The sequence below is a fragment of the Pteropus alecto genome, unplaced genomic scaffold, assembly GCF_000325575.1.
Source record: "Pteropus alecto unplaced genomic scaffold, ASM32557v1 scaffold25, whole genome shotgun sequence".
In the NCBI taxonomy this organism is placed as follows: domain Eukaryota; kingdom Metazoa; phylum Chordata; class Mammalia; order Chiroptera; family Pteropodidae; genus Pteropus; species Pteropus alecto.
Window position 1 is genome coordinate 21,676,314 of NW_006441955.1, and position 23,449 is coordinate 21,699,762.

At 34.4% G+C, this 23,449-nt stretch overlaps 1 protein-coding gene across 1 annotated transcript in view; it reads left to right on the forward strand.

The window, feature by feature from the left end:
• LOC102891957 (serine/threonine-protein kinase TNNI3K) overlaps positions 1-23,449 on the forward strand; it is a 259,759-nt gene that overhangs the window by 23,934 nt on the left and 212,376 nt on the right. The window contains exon 5 of the mRNA XM_006919326.1: positions 5,371-5,481. Coding sequence (XP_006919388.1) covers positions 5,371-5,481 — 111 coding nt within the window. The remainder of the gene's footprint in view (positions 1-5,370; positions 5,482-23,449) is intronic.

The following is a 23,449-nucleotide window of genomic DNA, read 5'->3' on the forward strand; positions in this document are numbered from 1 at the left end:
TAAAGTTGTGGGGAGGAAATAGTAATAAAGGAGAAAGAGGAGCTAGATGGTGGAGTCAAAGCACTCTTTTATTTGGAAGTTTCCACTGAGAGCTATACTAAGCTCCAGACTTCTATGTCCAATGGTAATAAGTTATTGAGTATTATTTTGGCAGGTACATTTTCAGCACTTCAAATGTATTATCACATTAGTTGTGGATATACAGTTTGTATGTATTTCATATCAGGTGGATACAATTATTGTTCCCCTTTTTTTTATAACCAAGGAAATTAGTGTAAAGGGATTATATAACTTGCCCCAGTTCACATAGTCATTGGCAGAGCTAGGATTCTAACCAGGGAAGCTAATTCTAGTATGCACAACCTAACCCTACATTGTAAGTATCTCAGACTGAACATGTAAAAAACAAAACATTTTACTTTTATCTCAAAAACTACTACTTCTTGATTCTTCTCTATCTCAGAACTATGTCATTCCCCAACTATCTATTGCACTTGGGAAAAATCCAGACACTCAGTGCCATGGCCTGTGGGGTCCAACAAGGTCAGGTATCTTTGACTACAACTTGAACATTACTTTCTTTTTTAATGTGCTCAACTCTCGCTTTCAAACACACTAAGCTTTTTTCCATCTTAGGACTTTTACACTAGCAACTCCTGTCCTTGAATGCCCATCCTGAAATTGTGGCTTGCATTTCTTCTTTTTGGTATTCATCATTTATCTCAAAGATCACATCTTCAGTGAAGCTTTCCCTGACTACTCAAATTAAAGTAGCCACTTTATCATTTGCCTGTTTTATCTCATAGCTATTGGTACTTTATGATACTTTCTATAATGTTTTCTTATTTAAGCTAAAGGGACTCAGGGTCATTTGGAATAAGAAAATGCCATTAATGCAAACAAGGAATGCTAGGAGATGATTGATCACACTGAAAAATTTATGAATGGTATTTACAAGAGCAATTTTGAATTTCTAATTTGAGATTTCTTTGTTAGGCAGGGTATATGAGATTTGGACTTAGCAGAATAGTCAAGACTAAAGATAAAGTTTATCAGATTATGTAAGAATTACCAAAGGTGGTGTTTAGAATGAGAAAGGGCTAAACTTAGAGTCACTCCTTTTTGGAGACAGAGACAAAGAAGAAGCAAAGAGAAGGAAATTGGGAATATATGGTTTAATGAAAGCAAAAGAAAGAGGGATTACAAGAAGAAGATTTGACTACAGAGATGAGGAAGATGATTGACACTAGATTTGTTTAACAGACGATTACCTCCTGAAACTGAGAAGGTGATTTCAGGACAGTGGTGAGGTCCTAATGCCTCAGGTGAAAGAAACAGGCATGGTGTTTTCTCTTGACAGTACAAGACAAAAGAAAAGGGAGAATACATATGCCTTAGCGGGAAGGAATAGTATAAGAAAAAGCAAGGTTATATGTGCAAAGATTATGGTGAACTCAGTTGAGATTTATGCAAGATTTGGGTGTACATTGCTAGGGATTACTACAGAAACCAGATGAGAGCTCTCAGCAGTGAGTGTCAATAGCTTCTTCCAGAGGTGTGAAAAATGAAGGAAACAATGGAATTAAAATTAGCTTTTCTTTTTTCAAAGAATAGAGCAAACATAAGTCTGTAGACTGAGCAGAAAGAGCCAATGGAACAGTAAAGGAAGATGAAATCTTTATTTAACTTTTTTTAGAGCAGGTATGCAGAGTGGAAGATTTGGAAACTACTTGCATACCTCATTTTATTGCACTGTGTTTTAAATGGCTTTGCAAATGCTGCATTTTTTATAAATTGAAGGTTTGTGGTAACCCTGCATCGAGCAAGTCTATCATCACCATTTTTCCAATAAATAACATTTGGTTCACTTCATGTCTCTGTGTCATATTTTGGTAATTTTTACACTATTTCAAACTTTTTTATTTTTATTATATTTGTTATGATGATCTATAATCAGCTATCTTTTATTGCTACTATTATAATTGTTTTGGGCACCATAAACCATGCCTATGTAAGAAGGACAACTTAATCAATAAGCGTTGTGTGTGTCCTAACTGCTCCACTAACTAGCTATTTCCTAACCTTTCCTTCTCCTCATGCCTCCCTATTCTCTGAGACACAACAATATTGAAATTTAGCCAATTCATAACTCTACAATTCATAACTCTACAATGGCCTTTAAGTGTTAAAGTAAGAGTTGCATGTTTCTCACTTTAAATCAAAAGCTAGAAATGATTAAACTTAGCAAAGAAGGCATGGTAAAAGCTGAGATAGGCCAAAAACTAGGCCTCTTGTGTTATTCATTAGTTAGCCAAGTTGTAAATGGAACGGAAAAGCTCTTGAAGGAAATTAAAAAGTGCTCCAGTGTTCCCTCCAGTGAACACACAAATGATAAAGCAAAATAGCCTTCTGCTGATATAAAGTTGTAATGGTCTGGATGGAAGTGGTCAGACCAGCCACAACATTCCCTTAAGCCAAAACCTAATTCCTAAACAAGGCCCTAACTCTCTTCAGTTCTATGAAGGCTAAGAGAGGAGAGGAAACTACAAAGAAAAGGTTTCAAACTAGTGGAGGTTAGTTCATGTGGTTTAAAGAAAGAAGCTCTCTCTATCACATGAAAGTGCAAAGTGAAGTGGCAAGTGCTGATGTAGAAGCTGCAGCAAGTTATCCAGAAGATCAAGCTAAGATAATTAGAGAAGGTGGCTACACCAAACAACAGATTTTCAATGTAGACGAAACAGCCTTATATGGGAAGACAATGCCATCTAGGACTTTCATAGAAAGAAGTCAGTGCCTGGCCTCAAAACTTCAAAGGACAGAGTGACTCATTTGTTAAGGTCTAAGGCAGCTGGTAACTTTAAGTTGAAGCCAGTGCTCATTGACCTTTTGAAAAACCCCGAGGGCTCTTAAGAATTATGCTAAATCTATTCTGTCTGAGCTCTAAATGGAACAACAAAGCCTGGATGACAGCACATCTGTTTACAACAAGGTTTACTGAGTATTTTAAGCCTACTGTTGAGACCTACTGTTCAGGGGAAAAAAGAAAAAAAGATTTCTTTCAAGATATTACTGCTACTGACAATGCACCTGGTCACCCAAGAGCTGCGAAGGAGATGTACAATGAGATTAGTGTTTTCATGCCTGCTAACACGCCATTCATTCTACAACCTATGGATGAAGGTATAAGTTTAACTTTCATGTCTTTTGTTTAAGAAATACTTTTCATAAGATTATAGCTGCCACAGATAGTGATTTCTCTGATAAATCTTAGCAATGTAAGTTAAAAACTTTCTGGAAAAGATTCACCATTCTAGATGCCATTAAGAGTATTCAGCATTCATGCAAAGAGGTCAAAATATGTATATTAACAGGAATTTGGAAGAAGTTGATGCCAACACTCGTGGAAGACTTTGAGGGGTTCAAGAATTCAATAGAGAAGTAACTGCAGATGTGGAAATAGCAAGAGAACTAGAGTTAGAAGTAGAATTAGAATTATCATTTGATAAAACAGATGAGTTGCTTCTTATGAATGAACAAAGAAAGTGATTTGTTGAGATAGAGTCTACTCCTGATAAAGATGCTGTGAAGATTATTGAAATAAAAACAAAGAATTTAGAATATTACATAAATTTAGTTGAGAAAGCCGTGTGAGGGTTTGAGAGGATTGACTCCAGTTTTGAAAGTTCTATAAGTAAAACGATATCAAACAGAGAAATGACACATTCTATGAAGAAATACATGCTACAGAAAAATTATTTGTGAAAGGGAGAATCAATCGATTCAGCAAAGTTTATTTTATCTTATTCTAAAAAATTGCCACAGCGACACTAACCTTCAGCAACCCCCACCATAATTACTCAGCAGCCATCAACATCAAGACAAGACCAGCAAAAGGATTATGACTTGCTAATGTTATTTTTTTAGCAATGAAGTATTTTTAATTAAAGTATGTACATTGTTTGCTTAGACATAATATTATTGCATACTTAATAGACTATTGCATAAGGTAAACATAACTTTTATATGCACCAGGAAATGAAAAAATTTGTGGATTCACTTTATTGTGATACTTGCTTTATTGCAATGTCCTGGAAATGAACCAAAAATATCTCTGAGGTGTGCTTGAATAACATTAATTTTGCTATTTGAAGTTCTTTACCAAAGTTTTTTTTCACTTTTTTATAATGTCTAGACCTTCACTTATGTGTCAGTAATAAGAAATTAAACTTTGTTTTTTAATGGGAGAATTGTCTTAACCAACAGTATTTGCAAGTATATATATATGCATAAATGCAATGGCCTATCCTGTGAAGACTTGACATTCTTGCCACTGAATGTGTTTGAGATGTTGATGGGCCAAAGATTATGGAAGGTGTGGTTTGAATTCTTGAGATGTTGATGGGCCAAAGATTATGGAAGGTGTGGTTTGAATTCTTGCTTTGAGGGAGAGAGTTAAACATAATAATAACCTTTCTTTATATTCTCTCCAAATTTCAAGTTTTATGACTACGTGGCCCTCTACATCACTCTTTTGAGTATTCTGACTCATAAAATGAGTTTGTAATAGTAATTTTTCACAAGATTGTTTAGAGAAATATTTAATTTTTTATTTTTAATTCGTTTTTTTTATCACTATTTTTGAAATCCTACCAAGCACCAGGCTTAAGTAAGTTAATGCATATGAAAGGTTAATTACATAATAAAAATTCAATTACTGTTAATTGCTGTTAATATTATTAAAAAGTTCTTCAAAGTTCTGGCTCTTCAAAGACAGAAATATGGTGCAAATAAGAGCATGAAGAAAGTAAGGATTACTTTGGTTATTGAATAAATTATTCTAACTTACAGGCTCAAATAATGCTTCAAACATATTCACTGTTAAAATGAGTTAAGTTAAGAAAGACACTATTGATTAATTATGTATAAGGCCCATGACACTATGTGTCATTAATTATGTATAGGACCCATGACACATATGTACTAGAGATGAAGCAATTACTGAACTACCATGAAATAGTCCACTGCAGTCAATTTAATAGTGCAGTTGCTAGAGAAAGGACATTTATTGGAGTGACCTACATGTAAGATTGAGTTCAATTTGCCAGAGCCTCACCATAGGTAAATGTCCTGTCTTTCATGGTCAAGTGGTGGAGGATTGATTGTAATTGAACAGCCCTGTCATTTGTTCCTACATTTCAACCATCTGAGAGCTGCTCTCTGCTATCTCATGTGCTCTTATGCAAGAAATCACTGTTAGGTTTTTTTTGAACACCTAAACTGCCTGACAGTCAGGGAATCAATACATCCTGTTGCACAGCATTGAAACCAGCTATTAGTAGAAAAGTAACATAAAGATGTGTTTCTTTACAGGATAGTGCAGAATTGATCACTTCCCTGCTTCACAGTGGAGCTGACATACAGCAGGTTGGATATGGTGGTCTCACTGCCCTACACATTGCTACAATAGCTGGTCACCTGGAGGTAAGTCACTCTTGAGTCACCTGTAAAAGTAAACCTGCTTCTTTGTATTCTTGTTCTCAACTTTTCTAATGCCGGCTTTTGTGTGCGATTCTAAGAGTTGGTTTATTCTTTAGCTACTGACCACACTCATTTATTTTGGGGATCAAATTAAGCTATATAAATGTTATTATTTTGATAGGCAATTCAGTCTATTTTGTAACAGTGTAACCAAACATCAATTAATATAAAAAATGGCTAGATACACAGAGGCTTTATAGCAATGATTAAGAACCTAGGTTCTGGAGTCAGGCAACTAAGTTTCCGTCACTTGCCATGTTTACATCAAGCAAGTTACTGTTCTTCATGATGTATCTGTTTTCTTTATTTATGAAATAGAAATAGTAGGCCCATTTTAATGATAAAATTAGATAACTCATATAAAGCACTTTGCAAATTGCTTCACACAGAGTAAGGACTCAGTGAAAGATCATTTATTTATTCACACATGCATTATTTGATTTATTAATCATCTGTCGTGCACCAGGTACCGTTCTAGTTGCTGAGGTAACAGTAGTAAGAAAGACAGGCAAATTCTGCATTTTCTTGAAATTGAGTTGTGTAGAATAAGATATACAATAAAGAAAGTAAAATACTATACAACGTTAGTAGCGAGTACTAGAAAAATAATAAAACATGGCAAAATGAAAGCAGAGTGATGGAGAAGTAGGCACCACTTTAAATAAAGTATATAGTGAAGCTATAATATATATATATGATATATATATATATTATATATATATAAAAGCATTTGCAAAGGCTCGGAGGTAAAAAAGAGCTAGACGTGTTTGAGGGACATAAGTGAGCCAAAGTTATTACTGTAGTATGAGCTGGAGGTAGAGTGATGGAGATGAGGTCAAGTGGATGGTTATAAACCAGATCACAAAGTGTTTTAAAGACCATGGAAAGGACTCTAGATCTTGTCTTAAGTTTAATTCTTGAAATATTAATTTTATACATTCAAAGCACTTTCATATTTATTATTTCATGTATTTCACAAATCCTCATGAAATGGTTTTTGTTATTACTGCCAGTAATAGATATAGCTGATACAGTACAGTAATTGTCTTTACAGATTACAAAGCCACTGAGAACGAATTCTGGAATACTGGTCATTTTACTCCAAATTCCATGATTTTCAAATTCTATTAATTGTGGTAACCATACATAAACTCAACAATGTAAAAAAATGAAAAGTCTTATATATCTTTATTATTAAACAGCTATTTATTTCTCCCTTTTAGTCGTGTTGCAAGTTAAATTATACTTTCTTCAAATAAGCACACACGCGCACCATGAATAGAACTGCATATAAAATTATACATAAAACCTATAAAATAGATGTAATTCATATCTCTTAGTGTCACTGCAAAGGACTTTTACATTCAATAAATATTAGCATATCTCATTGACAGCAAAATAGTTTCCTTCATGTTAACATTTCCAAGCCTTACTATATCTTATTTTCCATAAAATAATTCATTTTAGTGAGATTCATTGCAAATATAAATGAATTTGTGTTACTCATGAGGAGAGGAGAAATCCTATTATAATCACTTAAATATAAATGTTTTACAAAAAAAGAAACCAAGTGAGGCCAGTGATAAAGTAAATGAAAGGTAAATATTAAGAAGTCTGGGTGAAAGAATTGATGAAGTAGACCTTAAGTTCCAGTGAAACACATTCAACCTCTGAATGCCAGGGAAATGACAGAATATGTTATGAAAAACAATATCCTTTTTGTCTGGTGATAAGCTGATTACATATATGAGTAATAGAACTAAAACAGAGTCAAAAGCAATGTAGTTAACAGGTTGGTCTTTTCATCTCCCAAACAACAGCTATTTTATTTTTTGTAAATAATATATGAAAGGAAATATACTGATTCTACCAGCCTTAGGGCAAACTTTACCAGTATAATTCCAAATAGATCTCAACTCTTGTCTTGCAATTCTTCATAGGTTCTCCACCTTCTTTCGTTAGCTGTTATATAACATTTAATGACTTTTATAGTCAATCATTGATGCTACATAAAACAAGTATAGATACATTAGCGTTTATTCTCTTCTTATCTAATGGACCAATAAATTACGGATCAGATAATAGGACAATGGTATTCAAAAAACCTAAAGACATCAGAATTTTTTTGAATTGTTAATTTCAAAGCTAGTAATTGCAGTAAATACCAGCTTTCAGTATATTTTCATCCATTTAACAAATATTTTTGAGCTTCTCCTTTTTTCATAGCATAGTGCTATAAATATGGAAACAATACAAGAAAATACAACATAGTATTTTTCCCTAAAGACTCTATAGTGTAGCTGGACATACACAATATCTACACAGGAAAAATTATAAGCAATTCAAAAGTAAAATAGCAACATAGCCATAAATAAAGAAGAGGAAAAAGTGGAAGATCAAAGTTGGTTTGATAATTAGGAATAATTAGAAATATGATAATTATATAGCTAGGAATGTCTAAGAACACAAAATTAGAAGTCTTAGAAGTTCACTGGGAATAGAGATCAATGTGAACTAGAAGAGTTAGGGAAGGCTTCCTGAGACAGGGTTTGAAATTGAGCTAAACTTCGAAAAATAATGAGAACTGGACAGGAAAAAGAAGAGCCATGTCTAAAAATTACAGTTGGCATACAATATTATATTAGTTTCAGGAGTACAACATGGTGGGTAGATAGTTATATTACTTATGAAGAGATCATCCTGATAAATCTAGTACCCATTTGACAACATACATAGTTATTACAGTATCATTGACTATAATCCTTAGGCTATGCTTTACAGCCCTATGACTATTTTGCAACTACCAATTTATACTTTTTAATCCCTTTCCCTTTTTCACTCACCGCCTGCCTCCCACTCCAACCTCCCTCCCATCTGCAACCAACAAAATATTCCCTGTACCTATGAGTTTATTTCTGTTTTGCTTATTTTTTTCTTTTTCTTTTTTTGATTACACATGTAAGTAAAATCATACAGCATTTGTCTTTCTCTATCTGACTTACTCTACTCAGCACAATACCCTTTAGGTCTAATCATGTTGTTGCAAATGGCAAGATTTCATTCTTTTTTTTTTTTTATCGCTGAGTAATATTTCTTTGTATATATGTACCACTTCTTCTTTATCCATTTATCTATTGGTGGACAACCAGGTTGCTTCCATATCTTGGAATAGCTGATTCAGTCCTCTACTTCATGTAATCTACTTTCGATTCCCACATTCTCCATTTCAGTTATTGCATCCTTTATTTCTGACTGGTTCATTTTTGTTTTCTATCTCTATTTTTATGTTTTCTATTGCTTTATTAAAGTTCCCACTGAGTTCATCTACTCTTCCCCTAAATTTATTCAGCAGCCTTAAAACCACTGTTTTGAACTCTGTATCTGATAGATTGCTTGTCTCTATTTTGTTTGGTTCTTTTTCTAGAGCTTTGTTCTCTTCTTTCATATGGGACATGTTTGTCTCCCCATTTTGGGTGACTTCTCGTGTTTGTTTCTATGTATTACATCAGGCTCTTATATCACCTGCTCTTAGTAGAATGGCTTTATGTAGTAGGTGTCCTCTGTGGCCTAGTGGCACAGTCTTCCCTGGTCACCTGAGCTAGATGCTCTAGATGTGTCTCTTTTATGGTTTGTGTGTGCCCTCCTGATGTAGTTGATCCTTGGTTGATGTTTGCACATGAATGGGAAGGATTGACACTCAAACTGATTGATTGTGAAGACTGGCTGATGAGAAGTTGATCTTATAGAGCAGGATTCACTTTAGCAGGGCTCTGATGCCTGCCCATTCCCTTTGGGTGTGTCATCCTCGAATGCAGTCCCAGGTGGTACTCTGACTTGGTCCAAAGCCAGCCACCAGGTGTGCAGTCTCTGCCCAGGACCACCTGGCAAGAGTCAGCAAGCAATCCACAGATGGCCACCACCTATGCTGAGATTGGAGGTGCCTCAAGAGGTCAAGCCATGAACCAAAGTCAGCTGCCTCTAGTACCAAGCTTGGGGCTGCTCTGCAAGAGGTATGGGGCATGCAGAGGTAAGACACTGCTTGTTTCGGGTTTGTGACCATTTGAGAGATTTTATGAAAGTCTGCAGCATGAGCCAAGATAGGCTGTTTGTAGGTAAAAGCCACTGGAAATGGCTTGGGTAAACCCATAAGTTGGGAGTGGTAGGGTCTCAGGGAATCACGTGGGCAGGGCAAACAGTGTTAGCCAAGTTGATGAAGACTCAGATATAGCAGCCACCTTCATCTGCACACTGGAAAGGGGGAGGGCCCAACAAAGGAACAATGGCTTCTGCCAGGAGGGCCCAAAAGGAACAATGGCTTCTGCCAGCATTTCTCTCTAGGAGCAAGCGGCCCCTCTAGCCCTCACCCTGAAGCTAGATAATTCAGTTCTTCCTCGTATGTCCCTAGCACTTTTCAAGCTGCTGCCCTTGTGTTAGAGCTCAGAGCAAGTGAGTCTGGCAGTGAATAAGTTCTCTTGCAGGCTCCTTAACAGGAATATCTGTGAATCCAGATGCCCTCTGTCTCACTTAGCCACAATCTCTGCTGGTTTTCACAGCCAGAAGTTGTGGGGTCTTCTTTTCCCGGCACTGGAACTCTGGGCTGGGGAACCTGGTATGGGGCTTGGACCAATTGTTCTTCAATGGAGGGAAACCTCCACATCTGAGATAGCCTTCCCAATTTTTAACTGCCACACGTAGGTGTGGGACCAGAACGTTCTGCATCTCTGCCCCTCCTACTGTCTCCATATGGCTTCTTCTCTATGTCCCCAGTTATAGGACTTCTGTTCAGCTAGACTTCAGGTGATTCTCAATGATGATTGTTGTGTAGTTTAGTTGTAATTATGATGTGATCACGAGAGGAGGCAAGCACGGCATTTACATACTCTGCCATCTTGACTGGAAGCCTGAGCTGAGCCACATTTAAGAGACTGTAGATAGAAGGATAGAATGAAACAGATTATGAAGAGTTCCTTTAAGTAACTTTGGATGTTAGGAATGGATCAGACTAAGGAAGTTGAGAATAGAAGTCCAAAGAGTTTAATTCAATTCAATAAGAAATTATTGTAATTTATGATGTACAGTACATAAGACTAGATGGTGTGATAGATAAAGAGAATAATAGAACAGAGAAGCTCTGGGTTTTTAAGGCACTTCACAGCCAATAGGATTTTTATTCTAACAGAAAATTGAGAGCCATTGGAACTTTTTGAGCGAGAGAATAAATATCAAATGTGTCAAAGAGGATTTTTTTGACCACAGTATTTAGTATGGATATCAAAGTGATATGATGAGTAAACATCAAAGATAAAGGATTGAGTAAAAGATTCAATTTAGAGAAAAATCAGTTAGCTCTGGACATGTCAATATCTGATGACATCCAAATTTTATGTGAAAATGTGAATTCATTATTTAGGAATATACGATTGGCATTTAATGGAGAAGTTGGGACTTAATGTAAATTTTGGGAAATTATTTGTGTACAGGTGATATTTGAAACCATAACAATACCTGAAAGTTGTAAATTGGGTCTGAAGATGGACAGGACTGAGCCTAAGAGAATATCCACAGAGACATGAGGAATTACCTAACAGCCATTAAGGAGACAAAGATGGATTGTTCAGAATGGTCTGAGGAAAACAAGGATATTGTAGTATCACCGTAATTCGGGATATAAAGAGAAACAGATCAAGGATTCTAGGTATTAAATGGTGCAGACAGGTTGAGTGCAATGGGATAAAATATACATATAGTATTTATTTGCTACACCAAAACTTTAGGTGCTACTCCACTCCTACTTTTTACTCTTGGTTAGGAGGGGTGGTGGCAGTGGATCAGTGGGAGTTCCCTTTCATTCGTGGTCACTTTCTTTTATTGCCCACCTTTCTCTGTGAAACAATAACTGATGCTAAGTCTGACAGATTTTTTTGTCTACATATATCAAATTCAGACCTTCCATTACTGTCCCAAGTGTGTTTGTCCTCCCATAATTGTGAATTCTATTAAACAATTTTACAATAAAATTTACATTGACTAGGCAGCTAGCTGTCTCCTTCAATAATAAAAGAGAACATGTGCTGCAGATTCCTAGACATGCTGACTACAATTTGAGGCTCAGATTTAGATTTACTGTGCTTTGAAAAGCAGGCAAATATTGGTTGTCCTGAGTCTCAATACATCTGCCTGACTGATTTACCCATCTATCAATACATATGCACATGCTGCTTTATACAAAGCCTAAAATCCTGTTGGCAACTAATAAACACATATACACCCTCTTTTCACCTTTGAGTCCAGGGAACACATGAGTTGTATGCTCTCTCAAGCATGGAAAATGAAAAATATTAGCTAACATTTGTTCATGCTTTATTATTTACATACATTTGTCATTTGGTTCTCTTGTGAAATAGCTACCATTAGACTCAGTTTATCAGTGAGGAAACTGAGGGTTAGAGCACTTAAGTGACTTCTACAGGGCCATTTAGACAATAACTAGAGATGGATAAGACTCAAACATGGTTATGTGACTTGAAATCTGTCGTCTTCTAAATAAAAGAACAGTTACTCTCTTATGACTCTTAGGTGTATTGCTAAAACAGAGCTTATACCCATAAGATAAAAAGGTATTCAGAAAACAAAACATAAAGTACATATGTTAGTATCTAAAGTCCAGACATTGCTACATGTACAATTACAGTAACATTAATTTATTCAAGGATAAATTTATATGGTTCTTAGAACATGGGCACCAGAACTCATGAAGATATAATGCATGTATGTGAGTGTGTGTATGCGTGTGCACACACACCCCTAAGTGTAAAGCACTTTATACTTCGTGAAATAACTCTTTAAAAAGCTGTTACACTTTAGCGTTTCATGCAGTGGTTTTCTCAGTCATCAGGAGACAAATCAATTAGCTTTAGACAATTATTTGAATAGCAAATAGAAAAAAAACACATTCAAGATGATGCAATATATAATTTATTGAGATTGTGGAATATTTTATTTTTCACAGAAAGGCAGAGTTTCATATACACTCTGTGCAGGTGAGAGCATTATTTTCATAGCTGAATTTATTCTATCCTACCTTATGCCATTTTAAGCTTGAAAACACTTATCCGAGCACTGCTTTAGAAGTTATTTTAGAATTTATTTCTGATTTCAAGGAAATGCAATTGATGTTATTCCAGTTCATTCTTAACTAAATCATGTAGATGTTTCAGGAGAGAATTTTGTTTACCAGGAAGCTTCTGACTGTCTATTTCTTTACAACGGCTTTAGTTTTCTCCCCAAAGGGACAAACAAGCAAATGGTTGGAATGGTAAAATGTGGTCTCAGTCTCTCTCTCTCTCTCTCTCTCTCCCCCCCCTCTCTGAGATACTATACTCATGAGTTTTATAACCAAAACATACCAGATCTGCTTTCAGTTATATGATTAGGCAATAGCCCCTTGTGAACTTCATTTGGAATCAGAAAAAAATAGTAAAAAACAGTAATAATTAATAAGTTTGAAGTGATAAAGTTGTGTCAAACATCAATTGATTTAATCCTCATTTGGGATTTTGTCCTCATTTTCCAGATGAGAAAACTGAGGCACAGAGAAGTTAAGTAACTTCTGTAAGGCGACAGAGCTAGTAATTGGTAAAGCAGGTGTTCACATGCTGTCTAATGTCAGAACCAGCTCTCCACTCACAATGCTACACTGCCCTTCTAATCCAAACCACAACCTCTCAGCCTACCTGACCAGAATTTAAGTTTGGAAATGGTAGATACAAGCTTAGAATGCAAGTGTGCAAGAAATGTGCTCTTTACTCAGATCTGAAATGTCTCAAAAACCAAACACATCAAAATAGTCTGGTGTCACCTTATATGAACTCTATTCTTCTAGGCTCTATTCCTTATCTCTAATGTTTCTACATTATGTTTCTAAATTATTCTGTTGAAATAAAATTTATATACCACATAATTCACCCATTTAAAATGTATAATTCAATATTTTTAGCATATTTACAAAGCCGTATAGTCATTACTAAGATCTAATTTTAGAACATTTTTCTTACCCCAAAAGGAAATCAAGTAACCATCAGTTCCATACATCCTTTACTACCCAGACATTTCATGTAAGTGGAATCATATAATATGTGATCTTTTGTGATTGGCTTTCTTTCTTTAGCATAATGTTTTCAAGTTTTATCCATTGGAACAGTGCAGCAGTGAACATTGGGGTACATATATCTTTACAAATAAATATTTTCAAATTTTGGGAGTAGATACCCAGAAGCGAGATTGCTACGTCATATGGTAATTCTATTCTTAATTTTTTGAGGTGCTTCCATACTGTTTTCCATAGTGGCTATACCAATTTATATTCCCACCAGCAGTGTATGAGAGTTCCTTTTTTCCCAACAACCTCTCCACTTCTTGTTAATTGTGTTGTTGACAATATCTATTCTTACAGGTGTGAGGTGGTATCACATTGTGGTTTTGATATGCATTTCCATAATTGCTAGTGAAATTGAGCATCTTCTCATATGTCTGTTGGCCATTTGTATGTCTTCTTGGGAAATCTGTTCAAGTCCTCTGCCTGTTTTTTAATTGGATTGTTTGTTTTGTTGTTGTTGTTGTTGAAGTGTATGAGTTCTTTGTATATTTTAGATATTAGGCCCTGATCAGAAGCATTGTTTGCAGATATCTTCTCCAGTTCAGTTGGTTGCCTCTTTGTTTTATTGATGATTTCTTTTGCTGTGCAGAAGCTTTTTAGTTTGATACAGTCTCATTCATTTATTTTTCCTTTTATTTCCCTTGCCTCTGGAGTCAAAGTCATAAAATCCTTTCAAAACCAAGGTCCATGAGTTTGGTACCTATGCTTTCTTCTATGAAATTTAGAGTTTCATGTCTTATATTTAGGTCTTTGATACATTTTGAGTTAATTTTGGTGTATGGTGACAGATAGCAGTCTAGTTTCATTCTTTTGTATGTGGCTTTCCAATTGTCCCAGCACCAATTATTGAAGATGCTTTCTTTTCTCCATTTTATGTTTTTGGCTCCTTTGTCAAAAATTATTTGCCCATATATATGTGGGTTTATAAAAAAAAGAAGAAAAAGAGGGAATAGAGGGAAAAAATCATAGAATACCACCAAACTAAAATAACAGACAGAAACACAAGGGCAAAGAAACAGTGGAGACACTGAGCTACCAGAAAACAAAAGTTAAAATGGCTATAGGAAAACCTTATCTCTCTATAATCATCCTAAATGTAAATGGACTTTACTTACCAATAAAAAGGCACACAGTAGCAGAGTGGATCAAAAAAACAACACCCAACCATATGCTGCCTTCAACATCTCAGCTTCAAGGACAAATATAGACTCAAGATGAAAGAGCAGAAAACGATACTTCAAGCAAATGGAATCTAGAGAAAAGCAGATGTAGCCATACTTATATCTGACAAAATAGACTTCTAGATAAAAAAGGTAACAAGAGACAAAGATAGACATTTCACAATGATAAAAGGGACAATACAGCAAGAAGACATAATACTTATCAATATATATGTTCCCAATGAGGGAACACAAAAAAAATATATAAAGCAACTACTAATAGAACTAAAGAAAGAAATTGACAAAAACACAATTATAGTACCTCCTTGACAGCTATGGTTAGTAATTCTTAAATCAACATTCAAGACTTATTCTGGGGCTCAGGTAATAATCATTCACTATGTGCATGCCTAGTACTATGCCTAGTACTATGACACATAGTAGGCACTCCATGCACATTACTTCTCTTTACATCTCTGAGACATAAAGTTTTATAGTAGTATTTACATAAGAAGAAAAATCTAAAATGTAATAGAGATACAATTCCATAATTATAATATAAATAACCCAATTTAAAAATGGAATAAGTATTTGGATTGACATTTCTCCAAAGATGTATAAGTGGCCAATAAGCTCATGAAGAGATGTTTATCATTAGTCATTAGGAAAAACAAATCATAACCACAGTGAGATACTATTTTATATCAAAAAGTATGGATACTGAAAAAAGACAATAACAAGCATTGGTGAGGATTTAGAGAAATTTGTATGCTCATGCATTGCTAATGGGGATATAAAATGTTATAGCTGTTTTAGAAAACAGCCTGGCAGTTCTTCAAGAAGTGAAACGTAGTATTATTATAAGGCCCAGTAATTTCACTCCAAGGTATATACCCAAGACACAAAAAAATTTGTACATGAATTTTCATAGGATTATTATTTATAATAGCCTCAATATGGAAACAAATGCACCTCAATAGATGAGTGAATAAATAAAATTGATGTATCTATACTATGGAATATTATTCGGCAATAAAGAGGAATGAAGTACTAATGTTTACTACAACATAAATAAATCTTGAAAATGTCATTGGCCTGTGAATGCGACTGTAGGAAGAAGTATGCAATAGAATCATCTGCCTTTGAGCATCTATGGTCGTTCATGCTTGTGTATTTAGCAGGGCAAAAGGGTATGCGAATTTTACATTTTGATAATTATTGCCAAAAATGCTTCTAAAAAAGTGGATTTATTTACATTTTTACAGTATGAATACCTGCTTCCCTTTGCATAAAATATCACTCTCTAATTGTCCTTGCCAATTTAAAGAAATAATAAAATCTTGTTAAATATAAAGGAGATCGAGTCTTTTTAAAAATTTGATGTAGTATTGGTCTTTTATATTCCTTTTCCTATAGACTGCCTTTTTGACCTATTTTCGTTTTAATTTATTATCTTACTGACTTTGAAGAGATCTTGTATTTTAAATAATTAGGATTTTTCATAACTATATTGTAGCTTATTTTATTAGTTGCCCCCTTTTTAGTATTTGTTGTAAATGCCAAATTTTTATGGTCAGATTTGTCAGTTTTTGCTTTGTGGCCTTGGCTTAGAAAGACTTAGTTTCTTTCAAGATTATATAAAAAGAAATCACAAATATTTATTCAAACACGAAATTTTAAGTTTTTTTCCCCTTGTTTTTAGATTGTACCTGGAATGTCTTTTAGTTTAAGGTTTGAATTAGGAATCCAGTTTTTATGTTTCTCGCCTAGAGGTTATCCAGGTGTTTAAACAGTGTTTATTAAATATTCTGTATTTTTCCCTCTGTCTTCTATTTAGGTCTATTTGTGTATTCCTGTGCTAATTCCAAACAGAACTCTTATTTATTGTAGATTTAGGTTATGTTTTATTATCTAAAAGTACAAGTATGCTGACCTGGCACTTCTTTTTTCAGAACTTTTCCTGACTATTCTTTTATTTTTATTTTTCTGCATGAACTTTAGTACATGGAGAGACACTAGAATACAATAGTAAAAAATATGGACTCTAAAACCAGGCTTTCTGCATTTAAATCCTAGAAAATATCTATTGCTTATTAACTGTATGACATTGGGAAAGTCACTTATGCTCTTGGGATCTCAGTTTTCTAATTTTAGAAAGTAAATTGTATTATTACTCACTTCATTAGTTGTGTGTGTGCATTAAATGACTTAATATACATTAAATTTTAGTGCCTAGAACACAAGTACTAAGAAAATGACCTATCATTTTTATTCTATTATTTTTCTGATTTTATTATTTATTTTTTCCAAGAAAAAAAAATACTAGTATTCTGACTAGCATAAATCATAATTTATAAATTAACTTAGGGAAATTTAATATCTCCATTATATCAAGGTTTCCTTTTCAAAAATAATATATTTTTTCCATTTATTTGTTTCTTTGTAGATCTTGCCACAGAATAAATATTCTTCTCATGAGTTTGTTAAAGTTTATTCCTAGGTATTTTATTTTTTTGTTGTTATTGCTAATGAGAATGACATTGTATTTTATAATTTGTTATAGTTTGTATATAAGAAATTTTTTGATTATTGATTTTTAATTTTATAAACATTGAACTTACTGATTTATTCTAATAGATTTCTTAGATGAGTCTTTTGGATATTTCTGGTTTATAATTAAATTTCCTAGATGTAGTAATAATTTTACTTCCTTTCTAGTAATTAAAAAATCTTGTTTTTCTCTTTCCTAATTGCATTAGCTGATACTTCCAGAACAATTATCATTCTTCAGTTGAATCATCTTGTACTCCTGCAATGACACAATTGGTCATGACACATTATTATTTTAGCTTGCTATTGAACTTATTTTGTTAATATTTATAAGTGAGGTTGGGTATGGTCTACTTTTGTGTGTGCGTGTGTGTGTGTGTGTGTTATTATATTAGTTTGTTAGAGCTTCCATGAGAAAATATCACACAGACTGAAATGAATGGCTTAAACAACAGAAATTTATTTTCTCACAGATTGGAAGCTAAAAATCTGAGAGCAATGTGTAGGCAGATTTGGTTTCTTCTGAAGCTTGTTTCCTTGGCTTGCAGATGACTGCCTTCTTGCTACGTACCCAAGTCTCTACCTCTGTGTGTATGTCTGGTGTATCTCTCTGTGTCCTAATCTCCTCTTCTTATAAGCATATCAGTCATATTGGATTACGGACCACTGTAACTTAATTACCTCTTTAAAGGCACTATCTTCAAATACAGTTACATGCTGAGAAACTAGGATATAGGACTTCAATTTATGAATTTGGCATGGAAGGGACAGAATTCAGCCTATAATGATTATCATTGTCAGGTTTTGAAAAAAGTACATGCTGAATTGTAAAAAAGAGTTTAGAAATCTCTCCCTCTGTCCCTCTGTCCCTCGTTCCCCCTTTTCTCTCAGATTCTGGTGTATAACCCTATGTCATTTTCTAGTGTGCAGCACTGTTACTTTATCTCTGATAAGTCTCCCCAAATTTTACAGGGAAACAAATCCTATATGAACATTGTGGTCTACCACAATTCAGGCATAAAAAACATAGCAAGGGCCAAATATACCAGTCAATGGACATCATTATAAATTATTGTTTAAATATTCACTCTAGTGAATTCCATTAATGACCAGTAGGTATTCTAATCATCATTCATTGACATTAATTTTAAACTTGTTCTGAATAGTCGTTTATAGTTCCATGATGTCAAAGTTTGATATACCTTCATGTCAAATGGTTAAGTCTGAAATTAAACCTTTATTATACACATAGTCTTAAGTAACTGAGATGTGATTTAGGAATACTATATCTTCTGCGGTATTCAGAAGTGGTTTTCTCAGAAATTGAAACCAGAAACTCTATGACCTAATTATTGAATGTGCCCTGTGTTACAGAATACTGTTTATTAAGGCAAAGAATCCATCTCCCACTGTCTAGGCTTTTGGTCTGGAGACTGAGACGAGATCATAGATCATGTGTCATCAGTAATCGTATAGTCTCAGAAGCAATGCCTTAAGCATGTATCAATTGTTAAGAGTAATGTAAGAGGATACTAGCTTGAGTGTCACTTTTTTGGGGGGGGTGGTTGGTACTTGAGTCTTAGCTATAGATTCTATTAGCTATTATTAGACATTAAGCATTGCTTTCAGGGTGAGGTAAAAGAGTATAAGCAGAAAAAGCTTATAGGCTAATAAAAATGTAAATGAGATGTTCATCATCTTGCTACCCTGGAAAATGATGAGAGAAACATTACCTGAGAAATTAGATTCAAAGATTGTTGCTAATCACATCAACCTGAATGAGAAATTCCTTTGTAACCATTCAGCGTTTTGTGTGAATTTTCCTCTGTATGTCAACCCTTCTATGCACTGAATTCAATTCCAACATTCTAGGTCCTCCATATATTAAAAAATATAGATGATAGATAGATAGATAGAGACAGATGATAGAGATATAACATGATTTATATATATTATTTATATGTTAATTATGTTATGCAATATATCAGCTAGCCAGAAATAATTTCTGTGTTGGGTATTTGTGATAGTTGATAAGAGGCAGCTATATATTTTGATGCATCTGCTCTTAACCTTCTTTTCCCATACTAAACTCCATACCAGGAATATGAAAGCTGAGTTATGAATCAAGGTTTCTATAGCTTGCTCAAGTGACATCCTCAGAGTTTTAGAAGCTCCAAGCTCCCTATGTCTCAAGAGGGCAGGAAATTCTTCTTCACTTCAAATAGGAATGCTTCGAAAAGCCAATATTTTCTACCTGACCTTCGAATACAGTAGTAAATTACACTGTGAGTGCTACCTACTTTCTCTCAGGGATGATTCATTCTAGAATGGTATTTAGGGAGTAGAGCCTTTTAAGTATTTTATCTTCTCCTCTGAACGTTGTGTGAGTTATTCTCCTTGATGGCTCTCTTTGGTGGATCTCCAAAGAACCTTTAGAAATTGCTGAGGTTAAGGTAGTGGGAGTGAGAGGCTAGAGCCCCCATGACTGGCTCTCAGAAGCTGCCCTCTCTCACAGCATCTCTCTTATGAGTTGTCCTTCAAAAGCACTTAGCACTTCTGCCTCTTATCACTTATTCTTGCACAACTGAATATCAGATCAATATAACATATAAAGCATAGAACTAGTAAGGAAGGCACACAAAGCCTCCTAGAGTTACGCTGAGAAGCAATTCAAGTGTAACCCCTTGAAGCATCTTTAACCTTGCTACCCTTTTACTTTTTTCTGTGCCCTGAAGCAGGCTGCTAACCAACTGGGCTGAGCTCTCTCATAATCACTGCAGATCTTCACATCTAGACAGGTTCTGCCAGGATTTGAAGAATCATTTTCATAATTCTCTCCTGAAAAGATATCCATCGAGCTAGCGTGGAGACTTGGGGAGAATTCTAAATTAAGTAAGACAAAGGGCAATGGGTATAAATCTTTTGTCTAGAACTATCAAGGATATTCCTAGTATTGGCCAATATGTTGCTTCAGTCTTCTCTACATTCATACTCTCATTATCCTCCAGGAATTCCTGCAATAATACTCTAACTTATAAAGGCCTGTCTCCCAATCTTTTATACTTCACTTCATCCTAAACACTCCTGAAAATTTACCATGTTCTCTAAAGCATGACTTTGGTAAAGTCACTTCTCTGACAAGAACCTCGCTAACTCCAAAATATACCCTGCAGAGAATTAAATGGTAATGATCCAGCTCTCCTACCTTTTCAGCCATGGGTCCCCATGCCTCATCTTGCAACCCATGCTCTAAATTAAATTAACTGTTCCCTATTTGTATGCCCCTTTTTATGTACACTTTTTATCACACTGTAGTCTTTTTATAGTTTACCTCTCCTACCCATCCTCCAGGTTCAGCTGAAATGACACCTTCATGAAACTGCTGCATCTGACTAACATGAGGTGTTTCCACGCTCTCAACAATTGCAGCATTTTATCTATACCATTCTCATAGCATTTAACACTGCCTGTTTTATAAACATAGTTTTATAAGATCATTTTATGGCATATTTTTTTTGAGCATAGAAACTACATGTTAAAATCTTCGTAGCCTTCACAAGTTCCAGTATTGCTTTTTCAAATAGTGGATTTAAAAAAATATTTGCTAAATGACTAAATTAATGATTATTCAAGTGTCATTTAGGTATTATACAGCATAAGATAAACTATTTCTCCCTCAATAAATGCAGAAGAGTTTTTAATGATACTGCTCATGAAGAAAGTAGCTTACAAAATCACAAGCAATTTTCATGAATAGCTTCATACAAATTACTCATAAAAATCTATAAAATGAAGTAAGTCTACAGCCTATACAAAAAAAAAAGATCAAGATTTGTCTTTACAATTTTCTCTTTGCCCATACAATATATGTTTTGACCTATTTAAAATATAAAGGAGAAATTTGGACATAATCTAACCAAAAGAGAGTAACAGGGTTTAAATATATTCTACTACACACACACACACACACACACACACACGTGCACACACACACACACACACACACACACAAAAGTCCAACATACCCATAAGGGAGCATCAGTAGTCTTTCAGATCTGAATGTCTCTCTCTATGACTTGGCCAAATTTTCCTAATCTCCATTCTAATCAATAATGTTGTCTTCAATCTAACATGAGAATTTGCTCTCTGGCATAAAATCAGTTACTGACTCACAGTCCTGTGCTATCACATGATCTCAGTTTTGATAGCTTATAATCCATCTATGAGCTATCAAGATAAATAAGGATCTTCAGATTATTTACTCCCGCTTTTTTCCCCCCACTAGCCTCACACTTAGAGAATTACTATATGCCTAGTCCCTCTCCAACTTGATTTTATATCTTTGGCCTAATAAGTTGCCAAAATGAATACATAACTTTCACACTGATGATGCTAAAAAGGATTGAAATAGGTTGTTTTAATAAGGGACAGTCACATGGTTTAGATGCTGGCATTCCCATGAGCAAATGTGATAACATAAATCCTTAATTCAGTAATACATCATCTGTATATTGCATTGTGTGTTCACCACCCAAAGTCAAATCTTCTGTATAATTTTATTAACCAGTCACTCCAATAAATTTAATTTCAAAAGAAAGAAAGAAATCTAGGTGAGAAGGCAGACATTTTGGGCAAAAGGAAAAACGTCCAGAATGGATATATAGCCATAGCAGATTCCTCTGAAGAAAGCTTCAAGGCTATTGCCCATTTGCCCAGTAGTTGCAAATGCAGAATAAAATTTTGAATAAATAAATTATTTAAAAATCCTTAAAAATCCAGTCAACAGGCCCTTGAATTATAATATTTTATAATAAAAGCCTCTGGAATTTTTAGCTTGATGTCTTATTGTTTCTGTTAGTTGCTTCTAACTTTTCCCCAGGAAAATAGAAATTTCCTGTGAATCAGGCAAACTTAATGAATTCCAGCTAAACAAACACTATTTGAAAACCTCCTAGGTGTGAGATAATATGGTGGGTATGGGGTTACAGAGATGTATGGATGTATTCTTTGCTTAAGATAGTTTGCTATTCTACATTTCTTATCTTTTTGCAAGAGATCAAGTCTGAACACTCACTGGAGCTTCTGGAATTGTTAAGATTGTATCTAACATAGATAACTAAGCCTTTTAAATCTCTCTGAGCTTACATAACATTTGTAATTGAACAAAACCCAGTACCAATATGTGAATGATAAATTTACTTTTGAAGTAAGTATTACTGTCAAAATTATGATGAAAACTTTCTGCATTTTAGGCCTTAAAGTTTTGCATATGTTATGATCCAGCAAATCCACTTCTAGAAATTTAGTTTTTGAAAATAAATAAAGAGATTGAATTGCAATGGTGCTCATGTGAAATAAATAAAAATGCCCAGCAATAAATATTACTTCAATGAAATGGTATATGGGTACAGTGGGATACTATGCAGTCATTAAACATGATATTTTACAAGATTATACACTGATATGGAAAGAGGCTCACAAGGATTTTGTGAAACACATATAATGTTATTTAAACTTTATAGTTGCACTTAAGTTTTTTCTTTTTAGTTTATCTTGTTACTAACGGGGATACATTTTCTTAAAAATTTAACTTCAGAGAAATAGCTACACAATTAATGGCTACATGCTTCTCCCCACTCATTACTATCAAAAGTAACTGCTGTTGACATTTTGATGGATATTCTTTCTTATTTTTTCATATATTTTTTCAAAACTGGGATCACACTGAATGCTTCTGCAACATCTTTTATTATTTTAAAAAATACTTTTAACAGCTTTCAAAATGTGCAACATATTCTTATACTCTTTAAAACTATTTTTATTGAGAAAAGTATGCATCTAAAAGGATACACACCTGTGCATACACATAAGAGCTCACACACATATTAGAGCTTCCTCATAAGAGCTTCATGTGACCTTCAAGTTTCATATCCATCTCCTTCCCCTAGAGTGATGTCTCTCTCTTTTTCCCTCCTTTCCTCCCCTCTCTCTCTTCATTTATGACTGTTCTCTCACTTTCCTAGATATTATATATATATATGTATAT